The 20,042-nt window shown below is 38.3% G+C and overlaps 1 protein-coding gene across 4 annotated transcripts in view; it reads right to left on the reverse strand.

Annotated features, from left to right (window-relative positions):
• Nucleotides 1-12,640: 12,640 nt before the first annotated feature.
• The window catches only part of TRPS1 (transcriptional repressor GATA binding 1), a 216,700-nt gene continuing 209,298 nt past the window's right edge, over nucleotides 12,641-20,042 (reverse strand). For all 4 annotated transcript variants that reach the window (XM_062570561.1, XM_062570557.1, XM_062570560.1 and 1 more), the window contains one exon: nucleotides 12,641-18,996. In XM_062570561.1, coding sequence (XP_062426545.1) covers nucleotides 17,935-18,996 — 1,062 coding nt within the window. In that variant the 3' untranslated portion in view covers nucleotides 12,641-17,934. The remainder of the gene's footprint in view (nucleotides 18,997-20,042) is intronic.

Consider the following 20,042-nt stretch of genomic DNA (forward strand, 5'->3'; position numbering starts at 1 on the left):
GAAGACTAATTCTTCTAAATATCATCCGTGATATCAATATGGAACAAAAGAAGCCTTATGCAGTCTTTTTTGATGAATTCAGAAATTCACATGCTTGGTATCTACTTGTAAACACTTTGTAGAGTACAGACTATAAAGACTGAGGACTTTGTAAAGATTCCTGAGCTTCCAAAATAAAAGAATGTGAATAAGACCTAACAAGCACATCTTGTGCACATTTTGCAAGATCAGCTACAGGCTTGCTCCAAAACCAGTTCAAAGATTTGTAGTTTACATCGGTATCAACTAGCTGGAAGTTAAGCTAAGAAAGCAATGAGAGAACTTCTGTCTATAACTAAACAGATTTTACTCCTCTGGAATGCATCTAGAGAATGCATTCTCTCACCAGACTTCAGTCTCAACATATCCACGCTCACATGTTGATGCCTTTGGTCCTTGCAGCCTACAAAATAATTTACATTTTCAGGTTGCAGAAATTCATTCTGTCCCAAATACACACTCCTGGGAATTACAGAAGTTTCCCCTACTCTTAATGATAAGGGGGGTAACTTCCAAGACATGTATAGCAATTGGCAGATCAGGCTTTAAAGAAACATCTTCTGGGACTTATCAAGTAGAGGGGAACAAAAACAAGTGTGAAATTCAACCTAGTGTGGTCAATAGACCCCAGTGTACATTAGCACCATGATAGTGCTCAGCTGGCTCCAACAGCAGTCTCCAGCCTGAATCTTATTGGCCTGTAGATACAGAATAAGTAGATGAAAGTGGAAGGAGAGAGTGGAAGAAGAAGTTCTAAAATTCCGATAATGTCAAACACCAACCTTTCTGGCCCTAATGCCAAAGTTATTCTGCTTTACTCAATCCAATAATCTTGGTTCTTCTCCATATTAACAAAATTGTTTTTCAACCAGATTGTCATCTGGAATAAAATGACCTTATTTTGTTTAATTATAAATGCTGCTATTGAGCTACATCAGCTCTAAATTGACCAGTAAAAGTATGAGGCTATGTTGGGGTGGTTTAGAAAATCAATTATAAAGAGAGTAGGTTTTTTTTGTTTTTGTTTTTGTTTTTTTTTTTTTTTTTTTTTTGCATTTTTAAAATATCTGTGTATTTGAGACAAGAATGTATATTTATTTCTAAAATATGAGCCTCAAACAGAGCAAAAGTAAACTCCAAAGAGAAAACCCTGGTGTTCAGGGAATATAAACCCATGGTGTTTTCAAATAGTTTTTCATTTTAATAAGACAGAAACAGAGAGAAATGAAAATAATTAATTTAAGGGACATTAATTATTTGAAAGGCATGACGAAGAACGTGGAAAAGTCAGTAGACAGTCCTAGTGCTTGTTTTAAAGACAAGGTCTTTTTGAGTAACTGTGAAAAAATGCTGATGTAGGCTGCATGTACTCTGATGCCAAAAACAGTACTGAAACCATCAGTAAAGTGATGGTTGTGCTGAAATGTGACTGATCACTACCACTGTGATCAGGGACGGCTTGACTTCAGCTGCTTGAACCTCGTAAGAACTGGGCTGACGCTCAGTACTTTAAAACAGTTACACAGCCAGCAAAGCCCAGGGAACAGATGCTGAAAGTCAATTGTCAGCAGAACAAGGAAAACGAAGGCTAAATAACAGAAATAGAAGTGAAAGCTTTTAAGTAGGAAAAGAGATCACAGCAGAAGATGTCAGGGAGAATGCCATTAGCGCTGACAAATTGAAATCATTGATTAAGAAAGTAGTGAAAGCAGAGAAAAAAAAAGACTTGTCTTTGAGTTTTTATTCAGTGGTTTCAAATCTTTCAAAGATTCCTACAACCATTTCTTTCAAATGCAGAAACTACATTAGGCATAATAAAAGCACTGATCAAATCCTTGTCAGCCTATATAATGAGTTAGATATTTCAGGAGAATTGCCTGTCTATTGTTATACAAGCCTAATATCTGAATATCAATGATTTACTGTTATTGTTTTGGCTAGATTACAGGACTTGGAAAATGTGATTAGAAGTTGCTGTGGAGGCAGAAAGTATTTTTATATACATGTGCAGATCAAAGGGCCTGCCTAGACCAGTACGCTGTGTCCAGACATAGTCAACAGCATCTTATATTTCAGGAGATGATGAACTTATCCCTGATCCATTTTCTGGGAAGTCCACCACATTCCAGTTGCTCCAATGTTATTCTTTCTCCCTCCGAGTCCCTTAAATTCTACAGCGGAAAGAGCTGTACTGAAATCAATTGAAGTTTTGCCCTTGACTTTGACGGGCCAAGATTTTTCCCTGTTTCTTTGAGAATGTTTGCAAAAAGATTGATTGCAATTTAAAAAGCTAAATGCTAGATTCCATTTCTGCCACTCACACTTACCTCCTCGAGTAATCCTCTTGACCAGAAGCCATCCTTACTTCGGGAGTCCCTGATGCATCCTTCTGCATGCCTGGCTTTTAGAGTTGAAGCACTTCAGAAAATGGAATCTCTTTTTATTTTTGTGTTTTTCAACCCTGAACACGCGGTAGGTGCTAAAAAAATATTAGACAAAGAATAACAGCAACAATTTGGTAATAAAGCACATTGAGATACTAGCTGGAATTACTCCAGACACTAAAATTCCAAGAAATCTTGAAAACGGTGATAAATACATGGAATAGATTTCTAAGAAACAAACCAATGACAGCTACGCTGAAAAAAGAGGCAAAATTACCCATAAGTAGAGTTATGCAGTCAGCAAACTATTATGCAGTCAACAAATCATTAATCATTTATACTTGGTGTTCTAGGGGAATATGATGAGCTTAATCTTATAAGCAGCATGTCAATGCTGACTCCTTTTTTTTTTTTTTTTTTTTTTTTAATATGCACACAGGTATTTCCTATATGTACTCACAAGAGGCTTAATATCTCCAGAAAAAGGTAGGGTCAAGATTTTCAACTCAAACCAAAGAGATAGACAACTTTTGCTAGTTTTATACACTGTATAATTAGCGAATAGTTGTAATAGTGAATAGAAAGGTGAATAGTTGTAATATTTGACATTTCTGCTGTGTCTTTCATCTGAAATCATGTAAATCAATTTCCTATCCAGTGAAACATATCTTTAGCTCTTACATATGACTGAAATTGAGTCATGGCAGCTATAGGGCAGCACACATTTTTAAGCCCAAAGAGTGAAGGGGTTTTTTTTTGTTTTGTTTTGTTTTTTAATCAGTTGAGACTGCATGCGGAGATTTTCAAGAAATTAAAAGAACACTGTACCTGCAATTTATTCATATGACACTAATGGCAAAAACTTGTTTCTGAAGCAGGCTAAGTTGTTGGGACCTTAAGTGCCTTTCCTACTCAGGTGTAGATGACGTAGGCTCTACAACACCAGATCTATGTTGTGAAGCCTGTTTGACCCAATCTTTGCTATAGCTGAAGTTTTTCCCATTTAGACTTCCTTTTAGCACAATGCCCTGCCAAAAAAAAAAAAAAAGCTAAAGAAATAACCATGGTCTTAGTGGTGATAATCCCTTGGTTCATCAGCCTTCTTCTCTAACAGATGATGAATATACAAGAACAGTTCTGGCTGCATTATGGTGGTGGATATTTTTTCAAAGAAGGATCAAAAACTTGTGATACCGTTGATGGGCTTTAAGTCCTCAGCCTTTAAAAATATGCTTATGTGTTTAATATTGCCAGTTCCACTGAAAGTGTAATAGAATTCGATTCCGTTATTTGCATGGATAGTACCTTAGACATTACGAAAGCTTAAGACAATTATATGAAATTTAAGATATAGTAAGATAATAATTCTTACCACTGATAAGAAAATATCTGGATTACTCAGAGCTGTTCAACATAGATTTGGAGGCTACAGACACGATTAAGAGATCTTTATTCTTTAATCTCAGGTTTGCATTTGCATTGGCCAAGAACAATGAAAAAAGGTGGTTCTCTGATGAAATTGAGTGGAAATGGATGTTCCTCTAACTTTGTACCTGGAACAGAAATCTGACTCCTTCACTTGTGAATCTTATGGGAAAACTAACTTCTACTGATTACTGATCTAGAAAAAAAGTCTTTTTATTGAACTAGATATATTTTCCATTTTTAGTCTTATTAAGTAATATATCTTTGTATTGTTAAGACATCAGTCTTTTTTTTCCCAGACTCATTTGTTTCAAGTCATTGCCTGACCAACATACAAGTACTTGGGAACATGTACAGTAGGAATCCTGCTAAAGACTGTTTACAGAAACATTTTTTCCTTACAACATTCTCTTGGCAAAAAATAAGATGCAACAAAAAAGGTAAGACTATGTCATGATTCAGTAAATGAAGATCTACATTTACTCAAATTCACAGAACCTCTTGCTTCCCTGCTTCGCTGTTTTATATATGAGACAGACATACAAGATTAATTAGGGCATATATCACATGCATTTTTTTCTTGAGAAATCATCTGACCCAGATAATCATATTTACCATCTGAAAAATACTCTGTATGACATGGATAGATCAAAGCTAGCTGATGGAACTGGAAGATAAACTTGTGCCTACTGCACAAGCCGATCTACCCAAGAGGGCAGTACTAAAATGCAGATGGTAAAAAAGGCCATGTTGAATAACTGACATCACAGACCAAAAATACCAGGCAACTACATATAAGTTTAACCACGTTACTGTTTTACATAATTTCAGGTTAAACTAAAATGTGCTTAATAGTTTTAGAGAACACTAAAGCTTAGTTACAACTGACAAGATACAAGTGACAAGCAAAACTACGATGGAAAAATTTTTAACTAAAACAAGTCTATTTCAGTTGGAAGATGGCTCTATTCAGTGTTAGGTAATCTTAAAATATTAGAAACTCCAAACTGTAAAACTAGGAGTATATTGTTAATATCCTACACGAAAGAATAAATACAAAAAATAAATAAATGAGTTTATTTTTCTGTGGAAGGGTACAGAAACAAAAAATGGGATAAATAAATTGAGAAAACTTTATCACATTTAGAAAATAATAGTGTTCCTCTTGCCGAAATTAAAGTGAACAGGCACGAATATAATCATGCACATGAACAAATGCATATTCACCTATGCACTCATGTATCTCTTACCTCTAAATGAAATGTTTAGTTCAAAAAGCTTTCCAGAATTAAATCTAAAGTAAGGGAACATCATATGAAAAGCAAAATTTTTTTTGCTGATAGAAGCTCATATACCTTCGTGTCTTCACATCACTCTATTTAATTCACTTACCTTCCAGTATGGACAACTATGATATTACTGGAGAATAAGATGGTCTGTATATACTATACTAGAATATATGTATATGTACATGGTATACTATACTAGTATGTACTAGTATTATATGCTAATAAAATAATATGTTTAATCAGTATTTTCACAATGCATGTTCAGATAATGTTTTTTTGGAGGTAGGAGGGCATGAGTGTACCAGGGAAACTACAAGTTCCACCTATAAACTAACAAGAGGGAGGATTTAAGGAGAAACCAGTCAGAAAATTGCAGAATTATTGAACAGTTGGGGCTCCAGGGGGATCTACAAGGTAAAACAAAAAAGGGGGGTGTGTGTTAATTTCTGCTTGCTTTTTGGCAAAGGCTCATGGCCTAGAAAACTTTTTGGCTATTATTGGCAGACCTGCTTCCCCTGTGCTGTGCTCTGGCCAGAATTTATGAATTTAAGAGGATTGGGACTAATCAATACTTAAACAAGAAATCTCTAAGGAAATCCCATAATCTTCAGGAAATTATGTTGATTCAGTAAATGACATCAGTTCTTTGGGTCAATAAAATAAGTGAGGACTATGACTCTAGCAGGTATCCAGTCAGTGGACGTAAGAAGGTTAGGGAGAGATTAAAACAACCAAGGTTTTAAATACTCCTTTTGTGTTATCTCAGTAGTGCAATGGGAATAAGAGAAATTCTTCAGTTCAGTATATCTGTGCCTAGTTTTTGCTATTGCTTTTTGGCTTTTGTCTCGAGTATCAAAGATTTCCATATGGTCTTTTATGCAGCTAGGCAAGTCCCCACCTACTCAAGTTCTGCAGGTAGCTTCATTTAACTCAATATTATCGAGGCAATAGTACTGTACATTTGAGATTGCTTTTGTGAGGATAGGAAAATGAATTATAGGCTTGCCAGATGTTGGCTAAAGTACTGATATTCTTCAGGCCTAAATTCCATGTACTTTTCTAATTGACTAAGTTAATTTTCACTTCTGCTAAAACAAATGTTAGATTTGTCACCCAGAATGGTTTATAGAAGGTTACTTTTCAAGAGATTTTGAAGACCTCACAGTGAATAAGCTCTATAATCCCTTCACTTTAAAAATAAAAGATGCAATTATTTTAATCCAGGTTGAAAAGCAGAAATCAGTATGTTGGTCTTGCGGTTTCTCTCAGTGTAGGAAGGTGGTCAGACAAATCCTTCTTGCACGCTCCTTAAGGTTTGCTACTATGAACTCGCAGACACAATAACACAGACACAATAACACGCTTTGCTGTGGCTCTGCTTTCTCTCCTTTATCCAAGCCTCAAATCCTCATGATGTTAATTATGGAAGTTATTTAAACTATTCTAGGCCAAGATTTTCCACGTGTTTCAGCCACACAGCATCAGATACCTTAAAAAGAGGTCTGTTATTCAGGAAAAGTTAACCATCCTGCAGTTGGAAAAGCAGGTTCTGTTATATATTTTAAAGTAGAGACTCAACTTGTATTCGTTTTTTAAAACTATGTGCTTAAAGTCTACGTGGAGTAGTGCTACAGAACTGTAATGCTTGGCTGTCGCTCCTTCTCTCCTTTCTGCCTCTCTGCTTTCTGTGGGGCCTCAGGGAGTCTTATAATTTTATAATTTACTACAGAAAGGTGGATTTTTCAGTACTCAGGATCTGCAGCTCTTAGTGCTTTTCCTACTTCCGCTCTGCTCCCCAGTTTCTTTCTGGGCTCCAAAGCGCAGCTCTCGGAGCAGAGGCTGGGCTAGCGGGGGGACGCTCAGGGCCCGGAGCCACGGCCCCGGGGGGAGCGGGCCGGGGGGCGAGGCGAGGAGCCAGAGCCGGGGAGGGGCAAGGTGCCCCGCTCAGCGCCCGCGGCGTGACGGGGCCAAGGTTGTCCCGGGCTGGCAAATACCCGCGGGGGGTCAACTCTGCTGCGGAGGGAGCCAGAGCAGCCGGGCTGGAGACAGAGCGGAGCTTGGGAGGGAGAAAAGGAACAAACCAGCGGCGAACCCCCCAAACGCTGCCCCGTAGCCACAGGGAAGCAGGTAGAGGAGGGTGGGAGAGGAGCCCGGGGGCCGACGGGGGCCGAGCCCTGCCCCTGCCCCTGCCCAGGCCCGCTCCAGCAGTCCCACCGAATCCTGCGTCGCCGCAGTCGGAGCCAACACGCGCCGCGGGCACCGGGGCTTCGCCCTCCTCGCGCATCGAGCGCTCGTACGCTCTCGCTGCCATTAACCTTTTCCAAGAAGGTATTTGCCCACTGCTATATTCGTTTGACTTTTTTTTTTAAAATAAGCACACATTTCACTCTTGCTCCATTAATATTTTTTCCAGTCCTCATGTTCCAATGCAAAATTCCTATCTTTTCTTGTATATTTAGGCTTTCTGTTGTTGTCCTGCTGCCAAAAGTCTTTATCATCTTGGACCGTACGCAGGATAAAGTCTGCTCTTTTAAATGCGCCAGTAATTCAGGCAAATCTCCTGTGTTATTCCATTTCTTCTCAACAGCAGCTCAGTGTCCGTTCAGGAAATGAAGAAAGCCAGCTTAAGTGCAAACTTGGTGGCCTGTATAGGTAAGTTAATCTTCTCTATTACTTTTTCTTGTACTTGGGCTGAAACAAGTTATGCATAAAAGTTAATTGTATACTTTCCATGAAAAGCATTTTAATAGACTAGTTTGTCTGGCACATAGAAATAATATTGAATGAAGGCCTGATGAAAACATCATAGCATACTATGGCTCTAAATGTATAGCTAAAATCACAGAAACATTTTCACATTTACCTGAACATGGAATTCAAGTCTGAGTGATTAAGTGCCTCTTCAAAGACAAGAATTATGTGATGATGTGCTAAAAGAATGCACCAAGACATTTTTATAAATACTTAAGGTGGATCAATGTTTGTAAGTAGAGTGGTTTCCTTGGAAGAGCTAGCAAGAATACCCATTTAAATGTGGAATATAGGTACAGATTAGGACTGTCTGCTGTCAAATCAAAAGCTTCCTAGAATGGGAAGTGAAGTACAATTTAGTAAGTTTTAATTAAAGCCTACAGAAAATGTTTTGAAACAAGTCCTTTTTCAGAAAATAAATTCTCATAACAGTAATGAAGCATTTCATTTAAAAAAAATGTCATTTTCTAGGCAAGGAGAACTGATCTGTTTCAAAAATGCTTGTAATTACAACAGCTTGGGATGGATGGTCATTTTCAGTACTATGAAACTGGAAGTATGGGAATGTTTCTTGTTATTTTTGCTTTACTAGAAGCTGAAGATCTGCTTGCAAAATTTATAATGTAAGAAAACAGGAGTATGATCAATCTGATCAAGTGTAAACAACTGTTCTACACATGGCTCTGTCTGAAACTGAGCTAAATAACAAGAAAAAGCAAACAAGCAAATTAAAAAAAAAGACAGTAAAAAACTCTCCCATCCTACAGTGTTAGTCACTGTTCCCCTTTTCCTAAAGTCAATGTCTGTATATAAGATGACCTTAAAATGATTCTGTCTGTAAAGTCATGTAGGCAACTAGAGCAGACTGTAGATATTGAAAATCAGGTGAAGCCATCCCAGATGCCTTCATCAGACACAAGGAACAGGTATACAGAGGCAACAAGTAAGTTAGGAAATAAAATGTGCTCACGGACGTTCTCTGGTCTGAGGATATTAGCAGACAGATGTGTTAGCAAAGTTCCTGTTCACCTGAAGTACAACATCCAGGCTGTGTGGCAGGTGGCACAGAAAGTACCCCATGATTCTTGGTGCTTAGAAAACTTCCCAAGAGAAAGGGGAAAAGTATCGTGGACCTATCCTATCCCTTCCCAGGAGAACTGCAGTAGTCTCCTCTCCATGCTAACTCCCATATTGGGTCTGGGAACTGTCTAGGAGAGTCCTAGCTGGCCCAAGCTGGGGCCTACAGCTGGGCTCTTCAGCTGCTTGCCCTGGTGGAGAGGTGCAGCATGAAGCTTGTGAGCAGTCCCTGCTTGATTAACGGGAGTGGGGATGTTAGCCGAAGAGCCACCCTGGCCAGCGCAGCAGTTGCTGATGTCAGCGCACCAGCAGCCTAGCATGGTAAGCTTAATTGTAGAGGTTAATGTATAATTACCAGAGATTTATTCCAGTGAATTATTAAGGAATTATAAATAGCTGGAAGAGCCATTGTGCTCTGGTTGAAGAGCTTTGTGTTTAATAGGGGATGTTTTTACTTGCAATCAACTGCAGCCTCAGAGGCCTGCTGAATTTGTGAACATTTAGAATCATAGGCTATGTGGTTACACAAGTTAAATGGGACCTCTGGAGATCATCCTGTCCAGACCCCTTCAGAGGGTAACTAAGGATATTTAACAAGAACCTATTCTAAATATTTGACTGATTGGGTAGGGAGTTTAGGTTCATAATGCAAGTATTTCACTTAGGATGTCTGAAGTCTACAATGTGAACACCATCCTTAGGGAACAACTAACCTTGAAAAAAAAAAACCCCACCTTTGTCTGAAAGGTGGGGGGATTCCACATTTTTTGCTTTCATAGTCTCTAATCTATTAATCTGTTTATCAAATCTATTTATCTATTTATTCTCAAATCTATCCATCAGACTCAGTCAAGGAGGAAAATATCCTTCCTTGATTAAAAGGAAAATCTTCTAATTTTGCTTTGCGAGAACTTTTGTTAACAAAAGTAAGGGGTAAGAAAATACCTAGTTCCTTTCCCTGAAATTAGGAAGGCCTTCCTAATCCATTTTTACACTCTTTTATTGTCTATTTCTGTAAAAGAAAGAGAGAGTAAAGATCTAATGTTACATTGGGACTTCGCTTTTCATGCTACAAATCACAAAAAACGATTCTGCTGTGAATTAGGGCCACAACAGCTATATTGCCTTTGAAAAATAAAGTGTTAACCTTAGCCCTTCTGTGGTAGATTTAAGTCACTGTCTTTATATAGCGTTGTAAAGAATTTTTGTTCTTCTTAGTCTATTTTTTTCAAATGGTCGTATTTCTTATCTAGCCAGCTTCACTGACATTTTATCAGCTCTGATGGAGCTGTTCAGAAGTACCTGGACGTACATGACAGTACTGTCCCAACATCAATCTCACCATTAAGCTGTCAATTCTGTAACAGCAGCTGGAAGTGAATCAGACACTTTCACTGACACCATAACCACAAAGTGTGAAAGACACTTCTCTTCCGTTGGACATGCATGAAACACTTTCATTTACAAGCAGGAGCCCCTGAAACTGTTGTTCTGCACACGACGATTTGTAAGACTCTTCAGAGAAATCAAGAGAAGCTGGTGTCAGTGCAAACCCTACCTCCATCAGGCTTCAGCTTGTCCCAGCTGTCCATCATAATTGCCCATCATGGTTACACTTTCAGTAGGGAAAGTAAACTAGAATCTTTCACTGACATTCTGCTGATTCCTTGATTTTATATCCTCAGTCATTATCAACACAATTTTATAAAGATTTGTAATTTTTTAAGATTTCATAAAAGGAAAGTTACTTATCTGAGATTCATAAATAAATAAGGTTGTAAGACAACTATCCATTTTTCTTCCCCTAAGAGTATAATTTGAAAGCAATCTGCTTCCCTTCATATAAAATCATGCACACCACTTGTTCATTTTGTTCACTTTGTCAATTTTCTCATGCATCAACTCCTAATCTTTTTTTCTTTTCTTCTATTTTTTTTTTTTTTTGACTTTATACTTTTTTAAATCTTATGTCACCAGAGTCAGGACACACTACCAACTGCAGATGGATTATTTTTTATATTCTGTATCTGGCTATCCCTGGGATGATACAGTTCTGACCTGTGTCAAGATATGGCAGAAGTAAAAGCTAAATAGGAAATAATCAAGGACACTGCTGTTAGAACAAGAAGTCCCTAGATTCTTGGCATAAATTTAAACCTTATAATCGCATATTAAGACCTGATAACAATGTCAGTGTACATTTATGAGAGCTGCTTGCATGTCGAGCTGCTGTTACAAGAGGAAGGTATTAGCACTGTAAGTAGGCTATACAAATAGTAGAACCACAGAGGAAAATTTGAGGTCATCAGCTCCTACAGTTATGAACTCACATAAGTATATGGAGACAGCGATGCAATATTAAACAATATGTTTTAAATTCTGATTAAAGACAGATTGCATCAGAAGGGGATAGTTTTGTAAGAAGGCAGCAAATCTGGAATATATTTTGTTGTTATCCTCAAAAATTGTTCCTGTAACAGGTGAAAATACTTATTTAATTTTAACCATATATACACATAAGCTTATACAATTTCATTATAGTTTTTTTTTAATGCATAAAGAATGAGCATAAAGTTGGTATCTCTAAAAGTAGTGTGTTCCATCACCTTTGAAAGCTTTTTGATTTTTTTCTTTGCTACAGTTATTGTTTTTATTAATTATAGGAAATTAAAAAGATACAAAACACACAGAATCTGTATCTGAATTCACTGGCAGAATGAACTGGGATAGGGGGATTATTTTTGGCACAGCACTTATAAAATTGAACTCTAGAATGTTTATGCTCTAAGAGTATAAATAGATTTTACCATTTCGTATTACTTGAAAACAGTATTTTTTATGGGAGTGAACAGTGTCTCAGCCATGGAGATGAGACAAAACCTATGGAGAAAGGAAATTACAGCATAATGGAAATGGTGGCCAGGAGCCATACCACCATGGGCTGTGAGCTCATCAGAGCATCACCGCCGGACTGAGGCGCTGATCTGGCCAGGGCTGAGACTGAAGACCTCTGAGGAAACCTCCAAGGCTGCCAGAGGAAGTGGTGGTGGCAGCTTTGTAGGTGGCACTCTCGGATCTCGAGTTGCTGCTGAATCAGTGACCCGTGTGATGGTAGCGAGCAGGATTTCCTGGAGGATTTGTGGACACAATGTAAAACCACCACCTGGAGTTCAGGAGATCATTTAAAGACCATGGTGGACTTTGTGAAAAAGGTAGAACTGTTAATGCAGACCACTGTGTACATTTCAGTATCAACCTTTCTCACAGTTGTGTTTTAAAATTATTCCAGTATTTGCTCTTCTTTAGGGAAGCAGAACTAAAACCAGTAAAGTAATGTCAGGCTGCTGGAGCATTTGAAGAGTTCAAATCCCACTGTAACAGGCTTTCACTCTAAATCTTTTCATTGACTTGAGTGAGCTCTGGATCACATCTAGACTCCTTAATGTAGAAGGACTGCACTAGGGCTAATGTATACTTGAAGGTGCTCCTCAGCTTTTCATGTGTTTATTGTTTGGGCAATCGTGCCTCTGCCTTTCAGAAACCATCAACCATTCCTCGGAGATGCTGTCAGGCCAAGTCACTCTCTCAGAAGAGCTCGACTCAGGGTTGCCTTCACCGGAGCCCCATTATGTTGTAGTGACATTATTCTCCCCAGAAACAATGACATGAATCTGATTTATAACTGGTGGTAAAACTTTATTATTCAAGTTTAGATGTAACAGACATCTTTGCTGCCTGAAGATTGTTTGCATAAGAAATACACCAAGAACATGTTTGTGAGTAGAAATGAACATGCACTATGAAAATCAAAAAAACAAAACAAAACAAAACAAAAAAACCCAAAACAAAACAGAACAAAAAACACATCCATGTGTTGTAAGGACAAAACAGTAAGAGCCAACATTCTAGAGTCAAATCAGGGCTACAGATTAAAGACGATTTTTAGCAACATGAAGTCATTCTTTATAAAGTACTTTTTCTTTCCTTTTTCTGCTGGTGAATTTTTAATAAGCTAAATTTACAATGGCATTTTGAGATGTTTCCTTTCCTCCTGTTCTCCTTCTACACAGAGCTCAGAGACCAAAATTATAGGACACAGCATGGAAAAGTGTGGTTGTTGTTACAATGTTTATTCTAAGCATGTTACACTACAAAGTGTACCCAAACAGAACTGGTATTTTTCTAGTTGGGAGTCATGACATCATTTTCTTTTGTCCTCTTAAAAAGAGGTAAATTACATTCTACGTGATTATTATTATACAGGTAGCATCTCACCAACTGCCACCTTTCCAGAGCTCGCTGCTCAAGTGATATTGTGAGGGAGTGGGTAGGGAGGGATCGTATTCTGGGATGAGGAAATTATAGGAATCATTCCCTTTGGCCCACCCTAACTTTATGGAAAAGTTTCTAAAAGATTTCTCACTTATCTATCGCAGTTTGGATAAGTTGACAAATTACTCACTATCCTTTGCCAAGCATAACCGTCTCCACAGAAGCAGAGGGAAATGTATCTACCCTTCTGGCTGAACAGAAGTGAACTTCTAATCTCTTTGGCTTTTCCTGACCAGTATTAGGAATTAGCATGTTCAGTCAGCCAAGAAAAATCAATACAGGAGCAAGAATGGGAATACATTTATACATGCTGGGCAAAAAGCAGATGGTAGGCAGCATCCTCGGCACAAAACACAAGGTAGTTATGACTAGAAAGCAACATTGTCCTGTCTAAATACAGGTTTGCAAGTCCCCGAACTGAACTGTCCCTATCCACAGTTGCCAAGTTAGGTCTTCCCACTGCACAACTGCTATGTTTCAGCACTGCATATGTTTTAGCATTGGTCGCATTTGTCCTGCTACCCTTCTAACTGCAAACATAATCTCTCATTCACTGCGTTCCCCACCTTTTGGAGACGTCTCTGTATTTCCTCTCTTAAAATGGACACATTGTGAAACATCACATCCCCCCCCCCAAAAAAAAAAAAAAAAAATAAAGACATGATGTATCCAGCATCCCTCATGCTTTCTGGTGGGTCTATGAAAATTTAAGAGGAGAGTTTCATCAGCACAAGTGGCAATTAGGTGCAAAACTTCTTTTGGAAGGCAGTTGGAGTTCAGCACCTAAACACTAACTGTGCTCTGGAAAATATTCACCTTCCACTGTATTAACCTCGGGTGCAGCAGTTACGAAGTGATAACTGACAGAGAGTTCAGTTAGCAGAAGATACTGCATCACAGTTCCAGCTATACAGTGTTAATCCTTAGGTAAATGGACACTTTATTCTGCAAGCTGATTAATGCACCAAAGCCTGTATCTTCAAACAGTCTGTATACTTTGGGGTCCAATCTGAGATACATTTTCAGAACTTCAACTATCGCTCATTATAAAGATAAGTACAACACCGTGAAGATGCCTGGAAACTGAGGACAAAGAATAATTCTTTTGAAAGTTTAAATTTAGTGCTGTAAATTGATCAAAATGCAGTGGGTGCAATAATTAATGTTGTGGGTTAACACTGATTTCCACTTGAGAGTTAATAAATAAGAAACCTTTGTTTTCAATTTCAGGACTTATTTTTCTTTTGATTAATATCCATTCTGAGGAGGTTAGGAAGAGGGGTGGAATCACCTCTCTTCTGATAAGAATAAAGCAATGTCCCTTCTTCCCCCCCTTCTGCCCCCCTCCTCCAGAAAGGTGTAATCAAAGAGAACAGGTTGGGCTGAAGTCTCATTTCTTACAAAGTAGAAACATTAGAACATCTCAATATGTCATGGCAAGAACAATCACTTTTTTTTTTTTTTTTTTTTTTGAATTTTATTTGTACCATCTAGGTAAAATATTAGTTCAGAACTCTGTCTTGTTCTTTGCACTCAAAAGATTTAATTTCTTCTCATCCCCAAACCCTGATATGTGTATTTCCCCCTATTGGCCTCTGCTTCTGAGTTTAGCAAGAGTGTTATGAAGTACAGGGTGATGCTCAAGTCTTATAATCCACACGTCCCCTACAAAATATTTTGCCATGAAGATGCAGCTTCCACAAATGAAGAAGCTACAGGAACTGGTAGGTCTTGGAAGAAGTAAGTCAGAACAGTAACTACTGATAACAGGCAGACAGCTACCTCTGAAGCCAATAAAATCACTACTAAATGAGCCTACGATGTTTCTTGGAAAAGCTGAAAAGGACACACACTGGACCCTGACGTAACAAAACGAGGGCAATCTATTTCAGTCCCCACAGAAAAAAAAAACCCAAAACAAAAAACCAGAAACAAACAAAAAAAAATAGAAACAGAAAATTCCCAACAAAAATAAATCAACAAAAACCAAATCAGAACTTATTACTGGAGAACAATAGTAAAAACATAACCAGACATTGTCCGGCACTGGTATCAAGCAGGAGATTCATCTAAAAATAGAAGAAGAAGAATGTGGCCCAAAATCCGTTGCTAACCTAGAACACTATTAAAGGGTTATAGAACTCAACCATGAGCAGATTGAGTGGGATTTTCCATATGCTGCTCACCAGTATAGAAGCAATGGGTGGAGCAGGAAGGACTGCAAGCCTAATGCTGAACAATAGCCTGTTTGTGCCTAACGAGTCAGAGAAACCGTGCAATAACGTTTCATCTGTGCAAAAATGTAACACCTAAAATACTGCCAAGGTCAGTAAGACCTGTGGTGATCAGCTGTGTAAGTGCTTCTCATGCATGGTGATGTTTGTTGCAGGCTGCTTTAGGCACATTACTTTGCAAAAGACTGTCAAAGTGCTGAATGTTTAGGCCATTTCCTCCCCATTTTTACTTTTGCCAACCCCTATAAGTCATTTCCTATAACCTCTCCTTTTATCTTCCACCTCCCCGTCTATCTCGTTAAGTATCTTGTAAGTGCACCAAATTCTAGAAGGGAGAGTGGTGAGACTCCGGTAAGTTAAATACAATAATTCTTTTTCTTATGATGCTTTAGTTTCAATTACATGAAAATCTGAAAAAGGCGGCAAGTAAGTAAGATCAGAATAGGACCCATTACATATAATCTCAAGTGAGGACTTAGTCCAGAGATATTTTTATAGAACATTTTAAAAAATAAAATGCATGAATGGAGAAACAAAAGACAACGTAATATCAGAAAGACATTTTAAACTTCATTCGCTGCAACATTCATGAACCAGTTGAGCTACACCTGCCATCCAACCATAAGAAACTAAGACCCTGCACTGCGAAAAAGAAACAAACCCAAACAAAACAAAAAAGCAACTGCGTAATATTGTAAAAATGGAGTGCAATGCTACTACAGAATGCAATAAAACATCAGTGCTGCATCGTCAAACAGCACTTATCAAAATAATTTCTGAAATGTTTCTTCTGAAACACAGACAAAGCAATAAAAAGAGGATATATGTTTATCATTTTAAGCATAACAATGTGAGTTAAGAGCTTAAGAATACAAAAGTACTTGGAATGAATAGTGCTACCCTTTTTTTCCTAAGTAGGCATAAAAATATTTTCATTTCCTTCTTGTTTTCCCATACCATTAATATCAACAAATTTCATTCATTTCATGTTATCGTTTACAACTTTAATGCACACACACAGAAAAAAAGATACCTACTGCAATAGAAATAGTTGCTTCATTACCTTGTTTGCTACATTTGCAAATGTAAACAGCGAGGCAGAGCCAGAACTGACTCTAATGCATGATGGAATATCTTTGTTGCATACGTACACTGTAGAAAATAATTATTCAATATGTCAGGCACCATTATTTGAAATGTAATACATTAATATTTACTAGAAAAATAAGGTTTTTTTCTATTTGTTCTCCCAACTTCTTTAATGAAATAAGTTAATCTGACAGTGCATCCAGTAGCTTGTAATATCTTCTACATCCCCGTGGCAAAATAATAAACTACTGGTTGGGACACTATAATGAAAATGATTAAAGTCAGTTCTTGTACACCCTTGTAGCAAGCATGGAGGCTCGTCTAACAGCACCTTTAACCAATTATTTAATATTTAGTTATTTAGCCCTATTTCCCTGAGCAGTTATGCTGAGGAGCTTTCCCTTCATGGATAGTTTTTTACAAAGCTTTAAGTATGAAAAAGTACTATGAAGACATTTAATGCTACTTAGCAAAAGCTGGTATAAGTTTACTGAAGGGATTGACTGGTATGTATAGCAATGTTAAGCCTGTGGAGAAGTAACCTTAGATTTTAAGGTTTAGAAATGTAATATATTAAAATATATTAAAATAAAATACAGCAGGTTACCTTGTTCTATGCAAATTAAACCCGGAGTGTGGCTTCCGTATTAGAGACACTTCATTTGAACAAGATGGTTTTCCTAGATTAAAGTGTGCCAGAAAGAATGTAGTGATAAAATGGTAGCTAAAAATCAGCTGAGTCTGAGAAACATCTAGATGAAATTGCTGCCAAAGCTTTGAGAACAAAGTGATACTAAGGCATGTTGTAGGGCAGAAATTAGCCCAAATTAAGGAAAAGAAAATGACCTTTTAACATCTGTATATTTAACAAGTCTAGTTATTATATACAATGTGCATATGTTCACTATACCCCTGCAGCAGTATATACATATACACATCTTTGCATTCTTGCCAGTTATGTCTCTTACACAACAGCAAAGGTATTAATTGTCCGGTAAAATTTTCTCAAGGTTATTCGCCATGGTTCACTGCATTCTGGCTAGCTTTGGTGGGCCATATTCCATAAAATTATCTTTTCCCCCTTCTGGCCACCATCCAAATGTTCTTTTCTTTCTTGGTAACCCACTCATAAAAAAAAAAAAAAAAAGGGAAAAAAAAAGGGGGAAGAAGAAGAAAAGAAAAGGAAAAAACAAGGGATTTTTATAAGGCATGCTCTCTATATGAAGTGCTTTATAGGTCTTCACAAGACATTACAAGCTATTGAATTCCCATCAAGGAAACCTATTTCTGTTTAATTGTGCTAAGTGCTAAGGTTTACTCTTTAGGTTTTCCATTCTTTTCAGCTTGTGCATTGTTCCTGTGTAGGCCCCTCTGGATGTGAGTTGTGAAGTCATACTTGTCCGTGCAAAGATGCTGGCATATGCTGCACTGGAAAGGTCCACTGTCACCATGGCAACTCATATGCAAAGCATACATCACTTCATCCAGAAAGACAATGCCACAGTGCACACACTTGGTAGAAAGTTCATCTTGAGTACTTCTATCAACTTTCTCTGTTTTTACTACATTCAAGGGACCTTCATTTTTTACATTTGGTGGTGCCTTACTCTTTTCCTTGGAGGCACCATTTGCAGTTGGCCCAGGTCTGGAATGCTTTATCGCCAAATCTAGAGGAATGTCATTGTCTGATCCGACAGCTGAAAAATGAGGAGGCAGATTAAAGGTGGGATAAGGCACATAGTTTTGGCAAGGATTTGGTAGGCCAGGCACATGACTCAAGTAGTGTGGATTCCCAGGAACAGACAGCTTATATTTACTCCAGAATCTCAGCCAGTCAGCTTCACTCTGAAAGTCATTGTGTACAAATGGAAGTCCAAAAAGTGGGTACTGGTATTTTTCAATAGGGCTTCCAGGTGGTGAATAGTTTGGGTGCTTTGCAGGTCTCATGTATTTCTCTATTGGGCTGCCTCTCTCGGAGCTTCCTTTCCCTTCTGATATCGATGAACTGTTTCCTGGGTCTCCAGTACTTTCCTGAGGACTTTTTATCTGAATGTGCAAAGGTTGCATCCTTTTGTGAATATCCAGAGTTTGGCTGACCAATATTGGCTGCTGAGCAGAATGGCTTTTAGTCAATGAACCTTGGGCCTCATACTTACTGAGGCTAGGAAGCTGAATTTCTCTCTGATGACCTTCAGTTAAGTGATCCTCTGACCTCCTCTCTAAGGGGCTTCCATTGACTTGCTCCTCACTGCTACCCCTCTGCTGTTTGTTTAGCTGCTCAGCCTGAAGTGCCTCTGGGTTAAGGCGCTTTCTTGTTCGTCTCCTAATGATCTGCTCACCATTGTTCTGCTTAATGATGTTTAAAGGCCTGGGAGTCTGCATGGAACACATATAATAAACAAAAGGAAAAAGGAAAGAGACATTAAACGCATCTGAGAGACAAAATTCATGCTTTTTTTTTTTCCTTTGTCAAGAGCCACGCTACAAGAGTGCTTGGGAATACTATTTTTAACAGATAATAAAGGTCGACAAAAATGCTGGCACCTAGTTCCTCAGGTTAAAATTATGTAAAAAAGTGGCTTGTTTTATTCCATTAAGTCAAGAATCTCAGACATACTATACCTGTTTACTTAAAAAGGTATGAAGTACTCAAGCTATCAAAGCATTTATTACTCTGGGAGGTGGAGGGGAGAGGAAAGAGGGGTGCTGAAGGAGGGTGCTGAGAGTGTGGATGAGGTGGAAGTTGCATGACTCTCTAAGCAAAATTCTCTGTTCATGACACAGCAGCCAGTGGTTAGTATAGATCAAACTTTGACATGAATCAAGCAAGCGTAACACTTATCTTCATACCCCCCACCCCAGATGGTTAGAAAATGGAAGCAAATACATAGCTTGCGACAACCACCATGGTCACCCAGCAACAGGATTGCAGGTCCACTATGGTGGTAGGTAGGAGATGATGGTGCCTGGAGGGTGACCACTAAAGACAAAGAAGAAAACTGAGGTCCTACGCACCAAAATATCTGCCTAGGACTTCAGTGCCCACTCCTCCTCTTTTATCCCTACCGTATTTCTTTCTAAATGTTACTGATGTTTTGCTAGAAGTCAGGAGGGAGAGAAGGCAGCCCCGAAGGACAGAAAGAAGAGGTATAAGAAAAAAACAGTGAGGAAGAGGCAGAGAGGCAAGAAAGAAATGAGGACTTCTGTATCCATTTGCCACTTCCCCAGGCTAGTTCAGAGTAGGTGGCCTATTTAGATGAGAACTGAAAATACATTTGCGTGAGAGAAAAAAAAAATAGTATGAGGAAGGACAGCAGCCAGGCCTCTTTGAAAGGCCCCTCAACAGGAAGGCAATGGTATGTGAATGAAAGATGGTGCTGTAACACTGGTATGTGTTGCTCTACTGGGCAGATGTTAAAACA

This window comes from Rhea pennata, chromosome 2 (genome assembly GCF_028389875.1).
Source record: "Rhea pennata isolate bPtePen1 chromosome 2, bPtePen1.pri, whole genome shotgun sequence".
NCBI lineage: Eukaryota > Metazoa > Chordata > Aves > Rheiformes > Rheidae > Rhea > Rhea pennata.